Genomic DNA, 10,334 nt, shown 5'->3' with positions numbered 1-10,334 from the left:
ATTAGATTAACTAACAAAAGTTACATCAACAAATTTATGTTAAAGATGGTGAGGCTAATCTTAATGTATGGCTAGTAGAATTAAGAAGCAAGCATTCTTGAAAATCGATCACATTGTTACTTAGGTGAGCTGGTGCACCAACATGAATTGAACTAATGAAACATGATGCTTTAGTAGCCTGACCATCACCCATGAACCAAAACCTACTTTGCCAACCACAAAACCAACTCACTTTTTCCTCATTCTTCACTATATAACCATCTCTTGTTTCCCATATTTCATCACTCATTCTCCCACCAAAAACACACGCTAACTGTTACAAATGGAGCGTGCGTTTAACACCCGACACGTGTTCTTCCTACTAAGCTTGTTACTTCTTTTCTCAAGTTTTTCCACTTTAGCAAAGGCCAAAACTCACAACCATGACTTCGTCGTAAGAGATCTTATCTCTACACACATCTATGGTTTTGTTGTGTTAATAACAGATAATGCTAACTAACTAACTTATTCGTATTTCTAAGGTTCAAGAAACAAAAGTGAAGAGACTATGCAAAACCCATAATTCCGTCACGGTCAATGGGCAGTTCCCAGGCCCGACCCTTGAAGTGAACAAAGGCGATACGTTAGTGATACATGTTACAAACAAGGGTAGATATAATGTCACCATTCACTGGTATATAACCAACCAGATGATCTTTAATTCTTTATATAAAAAGCTTATTAACATTATTTATCTATGTTTTTGATTTTTAAGGCATGGTGTTAGACAATTGACAACAGCATGGGCAGATGGACCCGAGTTCATCACACAATGCCCGATTAGACCAGGAGGGAGTTACACATACCGGTTCACAATATCGGGTCAAGAGGGAACATTATGGTGGCATGCACATAGCTCATGGCTTCGAGCCACGGTTTATGGTGCCATCATTATTCACCCACAAGAAGGATCCTCTTACCCGTTCCCTAAACCTCACCGTGAATCACTCATTACTTGTGGTATAATTTTTATCCACATAAAAAATACACATTTAACAAAAACTCAAAATTTACATGCATAATAATATAATATAATATGATGATGATAACAGGTGAATGGTGGGATGCAAACCCGATAGATGTTATACGAGAAGCCACACGAACGGGTGCAGCTCCAAATGTTTCAGATGCGTATACGATTAACGGGCAACCTGGTGATCTCTATAAATGCTCTAGCCAAGGTTTGCTGATTATTAACTAACTTTTTTTTGTCCTTTTCAGAATGTTAAGGTAACGATTTATGCTTTTTGAATATAGATACGGTCAAAGTACCTGTTGACTCTGGAGAAACAGTCTTAATCCGGGTGATTAACGCAGCCTTAAACCAACAACTGTTTTTCACAATCGCTAACCACAAACTAACAGTGGTGGGAGCCGACGCCTCCTATGTAAAACCCTTCACCACCCGAGTTCTCATGTTTGGGCCCGGTCAAACCACCGACGTCCTCATGAAAGCCGACCAACCCACCGCCCGATACTACATTGCAGCCCGGGCTTACGCCAGTGCACAAGGGGCACCCTTCGACAACACCACCACCACCGCCATTTTGGAGTACAAAACCGCCACTTCAAAACCGATCATGCCTCCACTTCCTGCATACAACGACACTGCCACCGCCACTGCCTTCACCACCAGCTTCAAAAGCCTCATAAAACCCATCGTCCCTACCGAAATCGATCACAATCTTTTCATAACAATGGGACTTGGAATCAACCAATGCCCACCAAAAACCCGGGCCCGAAACTGTCAGGCCCCCAACGGGACCCGCTTCACCGCCAGCATGAACAATGTGTCATTTGTACTCCCGTCAAACATTTCAATACTTCAAGCACACCACCAAGGAATACCCGGGGTTTTCACAACTGATTTTCCCGCCAATCCTTCTGTAAAGTTTGATTATAAGGGTAATGTGAGTCGGGCTTTGTGGCAGCCGATTCGTGGGACCAAGGTGTATAAGTTAAAATATGGATCGAGGGTCCAGATTGTCTTGCAAGGGACAAATATCTTTACAGCTGAGAACCACCCGATTCATCTTCACGGATACGATTTCTATATCCTCGCAGAAGGATTTGGAAACTTTAACCCGAAAACTGATACTGCTAGGCAGGGACGGATTTATTCCAATGAGTACCGGGTCAAGCGAACCAGGTGTTTTTCGAACCGTAGTGGAGCATTTAATAGCGACTTTTTTAGCGAACCAGGTGTTTTTCGAACCGTAGTGGAGCATTTACTTGACCCGAACCGTTAAACCAATCCGAATCGTCAACCCGACCCAATTTTTTTATACGCGTTCTTATATATTTAGAGCATCTTAAAATAGCGAACCAGATAAAAAAAAATTCTAAATCCGTCACTGCTGCTAGGTTTAACCTTGTGGACTCGCCTCTAAGAAATACAGTTAGCTTACCTGTCAAAGGATGGGCAGTTATTCGATTTGTTGCTGATAATCCAGGTAAACAACAGACACGCTTGTAACTTAGGTGCGGGTTAAAACAGGTCATTTGGGTTGGATTGACCCGAAACACTTTTTAATACAAAATAATTGAAGAGTTTTATACCTTAAAAATACACTAAGCAAAAATGTATATATTTATTTTGTCAGGTACCTGGATTATGCATTGTCACTTAGACGTACACATCGGGTGGGGTTTGGCCACGGTGTTTGTTGTGGAGGATGGACCGGGGCCGATGCAGAAACTAGAGAAACCACCGCCGGATTTACCTTCCTGCTGATATTGATATTGTTACTGAGATTATTCAGCCATCAAGTTAAACATTAAAGTAGATAGCATTCTTGTTGTCTAGAATTATACGGTTTTAATGTCTACTTCTTTCTATTTGTCAATGTTGTTCTTATAAACATATTGTACTTTATAATCAGAAATGAAACACAAACATTTGTTTTGGAAGCATAATGTACTATATGATCTTCAGGATTTCACTTCGGTCGCGAAAACCTATTGTAATGCCATCAACGGCCCTCGATACCGTTCAAACATTTTATCAAAGAGTTGCCGTACAATGTAATCATATAAAATGATAACACGAAAGGAAAATAGAAATGAAGAAGAGAAAGAATTTTATTGCTCCGGTATCAAAATTACAATATAAATGAAACAAACAAACTATATATATACACTACAACATATGCGGCGCATATGTTGTGACGTATAACATATGCGCCGCATATGTTATGCGGTGCATATGTTGATAAATTCAACATATGCGCTCAACCCCCCCCCCCCCCCCAATCAAGTTGGAGGTTGAGAAAACCCCAACTTGCGCAAAAGCTCGTGGAAATGAGGCCCGGATAAGCTCTAGGTAAATAGATCAGCAAGCTTGTCAGTTGTCTTTGTATGTAGCAAATTCACAAGACCGTCTTGTAATTTCTCGCGAACAAAATGACAATAAATTTCAATATGTTGTGTTCGCTTATGGAAGACAGGATTCTTGGCAATGTAAATTGCATCTTGGCAGTCACGCTTGAGGTTGACTGGGGTAATATTATGGACATTAAACTCAGTAAGAGTCTAGTTAACCATGCAAGCTCGGCAGTAACACGACGAAGCGATCGGTACTCAGCTTCAGTAAAACTTAAAGAAACGACGGGTTGTCTCTTAGATTTCCAAGAGATTGGAGAACCACCAAGAGAAATATAAACCCACTGACCGATTGTCGAGTATTAGGACAGGCCGCCCAATCCGAATCACAAAAAGCTTCTAAGTCAAAAGAAGGATTATTGTTAATAAAATAATCCTTAAGATAAAGTACCTTTGACATATGAAAGAGTGTGAAGAGCAGCCGTCCAATGACGAAGCCGCGGATCTTGCATGAATTAACTTAAAAACTGAACATCAAAAGCAATATGAGGTCTTGTGTGAGTAAGGTAATTGAGTTTACCAACAAGTTTCCTGTATTGTAAAAGTTCAGTAATAGCAAGACCCTCATGAGCTTTCAGCTGTAAATGATGAGGTAATGGAGAATTGGTGATAAAAAGTTTTGATATCAAATTCTGAAAGCATGTCTTTGGAAAATTTGCGTTGACACATGATAACACCCTTAGTGGTATAAAGAATCTATTCCCAAAAAATAATTGAGTGGTCCCAGATCTTTAATCTTGAAGGAAGAATCCAGAAAAGTTTTAAGATTATTGATCTCTTCCAAATTGTTCCTAGTAACCAGAATGTCGTCAACATATACCGCGACATAAACTACTGATGATCCCATAGATTTGGAAAACAAAGAATGATCATTCTGGGAACTCATACCCCCTTGACCATAATGCAGATGAAAATTTGCCATACCATTGTCAAGAAGCTTGTTTTAAACCCTAAATATTTCTAAAGTTTAAGCACTTGATGATTAGGGAGCTGCATACCAGGTGATGGTAGCATTGTTAACATCAAGCTGATAAAGAGGCTAACTTCCTTTGGTAGCAACAACAACAAGACTCCAAATGGTGGTCATTTTGATAATAGGAGAAAAAGTCTCCGTATAATCAGTCTCTTCTTTTTAAGCATCTCCTCTTACCATCAATCGTGCTTTACAACGCACAACCGTGCCATCTGCTCTGTGTTTAACTTTAAACACCCATTTGCTTTTAATAGCCTTCTTTCCAGTAGGAAGATGAACAACAGCCCAAGTATTAGTATTTTCAAGAGCATGAAACTCTGCTTTCATGGCATCTTGCCATGTAGGAATAGTTGCAGCTTCTTTATACGAAGTAGGCTCATGCAAATCAGATAATGTTGTGGTGACAGATTGACTGAAAGGAAGAAGTTGAGAGGAAGAACAAGAAGCAGAAGAGGAGCATGAATTAGTGACAATGTGAAAACATTGATGAGAAGAGTCAGCGTGATTACAGACGTAATCGTTCAAATAAGAAGGTGGAACAGAAGTTCTGGAAGACCTTCTAACATGTGGATCAGTAGAAGGGGAAACATAAGTATCAGAAAGATTACGAAAAGAAGGAACATAATCGGGAGTCGGTGTAGAAGCGGAAGCTGGAGAAGGATCATCAAAAAATTGATTGATGATGTCAATGGATGGAAAAACGAAGCTTTCTTTAGAGTTGGTGATCAAAGGAAATAAAGCTTCAAAGAAAACAACATCTCTTGATATGATGACATTGTTTGTGTCAAGATCATATAGTTTGTAAGCATTTTTTTACCAAGAGGATATCCCATAAAATCACAAGGAACTGCCCTTGGTTTGAATTTGTCTCGTCCTTGACTCAAAGTGGAAGCGTAAGCAAGACAACCAAAAGACTTCATGTGAGCATAAAAAGGAATTTTTCCTGTTAAAACCTCATATGGGGTTTTATTGTTAAGAATTTTAGTGGGAAACCAATTGATCAAATGTGTTGCAGTTAAAACAGTCACCCCAAAACTGAATAGGAAGTTTAGATTGAAACATTAGAGCTCTCGAAGTCTCAAGCAAATGTTTATGCTTTCGTTTAACAATACCATTTTGTTGAGGGACAGCTACACAAGTATTCTGATGAATAATGCCTTTACTCAATAAGTAAGCACGATAAACTAACACAGTCCCTATTTCAAAAGCATTATCCGACCGAATGCATTTCACAGTGGTGCCAAATTGATTGCTAAACATTTCAATAAAGATCGAAGGATAGGAAATGTGTTGCTTTTTGTGGAAAACAAATGTGTCCAAGTTGTAACATCCCGAAATTTCAAAGGTAATATTAATTATATTACTTATTAATAGATGGGAAGTTTACTCGGGTTATCAGGAAATAAATAAAAGAATAGGAGTTGGTATGGGTCGGGCTAGTGTCGGGTAATGGAAGTGGGTTATGGACTTGGGTTAATTGAGATAGGTTAAATGAGAATGGGATTTCAGGGATATAAATACCCCCAAAATCCCAAAATATCTCATTTCTCACCAAACTCCCTAACACACACTCCTTACACCCTCAAAACACACACATTCTAACCGATCAAGATTCGAAGCCGAGACCCGAGATTTTGTTGATAGATCTGAGTTGGTAAGGTAAGAACAAATCCAACAAAGTTAATATTACTGAAAATGGTTAGGATTGGATGGGTTAACCGGACCCGAAACCCAAACTGCCCAAATCGGACCCCTAAAACGTCGATTTTAGGCCGATTTGATGGTTGGCATTTGTAGGCACCGATCATACGGTTCCGTGGGTACCAAAATCGAGTTATTTGGCTAAGAAACGAAGGATTTATGGGCAAACAGATCTGCAGCGCGACAACTTCGCCTGCAAGATTAAGTTCGCCTGGTGAACTTCGCCTTCAAGCGTAACTTCGCCTTCAAGCGTAACTTCGCCTAAGGATAACTTCGCCTACGGCCAAGTTCGCCTAAGGATAACTTCGCCTGAAGCCAAGTTCGCCTAAGGATAACTTCGCCTGAAGCCAAGTTCGCCTAAGGTTTAACTTCGCCTGAAGCCAAGTTCGCCTAAGGTTTAACTTCGCCTGAAGCCAAGTTCGCCCGAGGTTTAACTTCGCCTGAAGCCAAGTCCGTTTAGAAAATAAATTAAAAACCTAATGGAAAATGTGTTAAGACAGTTATCGAAAATAAAATTTTTCCAAGCTGACCTGGCAGCTTAACCCCAGCCAGGGGCTCTGCCCCTTGGACCCCGCTAGGGGCTGCCGCCCCTAGAACCCCGCTGCCAGGGGCGCTGCCCCCGGACCCCCGTTCGTTGTGGGTCATATAAAGATAGAAACGCAACATAAGTAGTAGTAGCTAATTGATACGTGTAAATATTATACAGTTAGCCGTGCACAGCTCAAGAGGGGAATAACTATTAACGGAGAGCGTAACAGTATTCAGGTGAGTTTCTAGCCCCATTCCTTGTTATGTTTTCGGGGCTGTGTGCATACTCGATGTGTTGTTAATACATTTATCCTAAGTGATAAGTGTATGATATATGTGATATGTACGAATGATTGCTTGATGGTACGTGAACGATCTTCGGATATTGCACGTACTGTCAGGTTGTAACGTTATAAATATGGTAAGTATGATATGTATGAATGATTGTTTGTCGGTACGCGAACGATCTTCGGATATTGCGCGTACTGTCAGGTTAAAAATAAAGGTACGAATATTATATATCGAAGATGTATGAATATTTCAAATGAATACTTGTCGGGGCATGAACGATCTTCGGATATTGCACGTATCGACAAGAGGTATGGTTGTTAAATGAATGATGTAAAGAACGCCTAGGGTGTTCTTATGCTATGATGTAATTATTGTATATGTGAAGTAGGTGTATACAGGTACACGAATGGTATGTGAGTTCTACGTTCGACATAGTAAGTTAGGATGGCAAATCCCTCTAGCTTTTGTCGGACATAGACTCGGCTGGTGATGGCGTAGTTAAGGACTGCGGGCCTTATACGTAAAGTAGATGATAGATGTAAACGTAGTTAAGGACTGCGGGCCTTATACGTAAAGTAGATGATAGATGTAAACGTAGATAGGGACGGTGGGCCTTATACGTGTTACAGATAATAGACGACAACGCAGTTAAGGACTGCGGACCTTATACGTATTATAGATAGGCATCAGCATAGGAAAGGACTGTGGACCTTATACGTGCTGTAGTTGTATTGTGGTAGCATAGGGGAGGACTGCGGACCTCGTACGTGCTATGGTTTAGGTTGCAACATAGGGGAGGACTGTGGACCTTGTACGTGTTGTGGATGTAGGATGGTATAGGGAAGGACTGCGGACCTTGCACGTACCATAAAGGGTGAACATAGGTAAGGACTGCGGACCTTTGTACGTGTTCACGACCTTGAGTACAGGTATAGACGGTGAACTATGAACGTACTCTCGGTAGACTGAGGTTAGTGATTGTAGATATGTATGTATGTATGGTAGCAAGTATGTAAGTAAGAAAGAAAGTATGTAAGTAAGAAAGAAAGTATGTAAGTAAGAATGAAGGTATGAGTACTTATGTGTGTATGAAAGAAAGTTATGAGGTTAAGTACGTATGTATGTAAGAAGGTATTGTATGATATTGTATGATTAACTAGAACTCACTCAGCGTAGCTGACTTTTAGTATGCACGCAGGTGAGTAGGATGAGACAGCTGGCTTGAGTGGAGGACACATGGCAGAAGACTAAAGCCTGGCATCTGAAGATCTGATATGTTTTATAAGTTATGTTTTGATTTTGAAAGACAAGAGGAATGTTTTAAGACATGATTATGAATCGATATGTAATGTTTTATGAAAGTTTTATTTTCCGCGTAAAGTTTTAATAAACTCTGATTTGAAGAACTGTGTTTATGAGTAAATCCGACGCGAAAATAGGGCCACCGGTTTCGGGGCCTAACAAGTTGGTATCAGAGCATAAGTTCGAGAGATTTAAGCATCCTACATGCTTAGACTCGAACAGAAAATGGGATTTAAGTAAGAAAGGAAAGAAGATGCCAGTTCAAGAATGCCATGTGTCGCTCAAGCAAGATCAGTAAAGGTAAAGTGTATGATTAAATGACATATGTTAATGAGAATGAAAAGGGTATGTGAACAAAAGGGATAGGAATAATTGATTGTTGATTTGACTAACTGCTTAAGTAGAACTAGCACAAATAGACTCATAAAGGGAAGTGTATAGGACACGGAAAGCAACGTGATCAGCTAGTCACAACTGGCCACTGTTATTACCTGTTAGCCTTGCTATCCTTGTACTAAATAGTTCCTTGCGTGATGATGTTTGTGTTGTCCCTTTAAGAATACGGATGGCTGGAGCTGGAGAATTTGTGGGAACTGGGGGTCGCACAGGACGTCGTGGCAGGCCTCGTCTTGTCCGGCAACCCTCGGTAGAAGAAGCTTCCCACACCGAAGATGAAGGAAGCGCAGCTGGAGGAGACCAGAACAACAATGAAGAAGTTCAACTTAGCCCTGCAGTTCAAGCAGCCATTGTTCAAGCTGTAGTTGCTGCTGTGAAGAACCTGAATCCCGAAGGATCTGCTGGAAGCCGAGAGCGAACTGCTGAAGGGGCAGGGGGTGATGGTAAGGAGGTTGGGGAAGGAGAAAGAGGGGCCTCGAGCGAGGATAAGTCTGTGAAAGTCGATGATAGGAGAAGAGGACAAGGTGGGTGCAGCTATAAGTCCTTCAAAGGATGCGACCCGCCGAAGCTGACTGGGTTGGGAGACGCAATCGCTACTCTCCAATGGATAACCACTATGGACAAGGTTATCCGCATTAGCGAATGCCGTCCCGACCAAGCTGTGGGTTACGCTACTCAGTCATTTGTGGAAGAAGCTATGTATTGGTGGGAAAGTGTGGAGCAGAGAAAGACTAGGGATGAGATCAAGGCGTTGAGATGGGACGATCTGAAAGAGTTGGTGATGAAGAAGTTCTGTGCAGATGCAGAGGTTGAAAGGACGGAGATGAAGTTCCTGAATTTGAAGGCCGGTATGATGACGCATCGTGAGTATACTACTGAATTCAGCCGACTATCTAGATTGGTGCCTGATATGGTTGACACTGAGGTCAAAAGAATCAAATGTTATGTGAGGGGATTGCCACAAAAAGTCCGCATGTTGGTCAGGGCAAATAAACCTGCTACTTTTGACTCTGCTGTTGAACTTGCAGAAGTGGTTTATGCTGACCTGGCTGAGGATGATGTGGTGGTGGGGGAAAAGAAGGAGAAGAAATGGGCTACCTCTGCTAAGCGGTCTGGCGAGATGGTGACAACAACTGATGAGAGGAAGGCCAAGGTTGGGAACAAGGATGCATGTAAGACGTGTGGGCAAGTGCACCTGGGAGAATGCAAGACTGGGACAGACAGGTGCTATCGGTGTGGAAAGAGTGGGCATTATTCTCGAGAATGCCCTGATCGTCCAAAGTGCTTCAAATGCGGAAAAGCTGACCACATGGCTAGGGATTGCAAGGAATCAGGGGCGGTAGGTGCGAAAGGATGAAGACTTTGGGAAACTGCAGAGAGGAACACCTGATGAAGGAATAATTGCTCATGCAATGGTTTTATTAAATTACATTTGCTTAAGAACTTGTTTTGTGTTAAGGTTTAAAACTTATGTTTATCTGTGGCGTGTAATTATTTTGAGTTTGGTTAAGAATGATTATTATGTTATGGTGAAATGTTGTTTTAGACAATAGTGTTAAAAGTACTAATCGAAACCCTTAGAAGGATGAGATGAGTCTTGGTGCATCGAGGGTCTCATGGACAAGCTACCTTAAATAGCTAAAACACATGACCACCATTCGATGGCTGTAAAGTCGGAAGTAGGAAGGGTAACTCAGAAAGCGAAGGCAATTCTATAAAACGT

General features: G+C 41.2%; 1 protein-coding gene across 1 annotated transcript; it reads left to right on the top strand.

Annotated features, from left to right (window-relative positions):
- The first annotated feature begins 286 nt into the window (after positions 1-286).
- On the top strand, positions 287-2,876 carry LOC143555933 (laccase-12-like). Its single transcript, XM_077045396.1, has 7 exons — positions 287-433; positions 522-673; positions 755-999; positions 1,092-1,220; positions 1,297-2,143; positions 2,404-2,492; positions 2,643-2,876. Exons 1-7 carry the CDS (start codon positions 323-325, stop codon positions 2,771-2,773), a joined length of 1,704 nt encoding a protein of 567 aa, XP_076901511.1. The 5' UTR covers positions 287-322; the 3' UTR covers positions 2,774-2,876.
- Positions 2,877-10,334: the final 7,458 nt, after the last annotated feature.

Source organism: Bidens hawaiensis, unplaced genomic scaffold (genome assembly GCF_021521415.1).
Source record: "Bidens hawaiensis isolate Kalapana, Puna unplaced genomic scaffold, B.hawaiensis_p1.1 tig00018415_1, whole genome shotgun sequence".
Taxonomy (NCBI): domain Eukaryota; kingdom Viridiplantae; phylum Streptophyta; class Magnoliopsida; order Asterales; family Asteraceae; genus Bidens; species Bidens hawaiensis.
The sequence above is the reverse complement of the archived record's forward strand: the minus strand, read 5'-3'. Positions and strand labels throughout refer to the sequence as shown.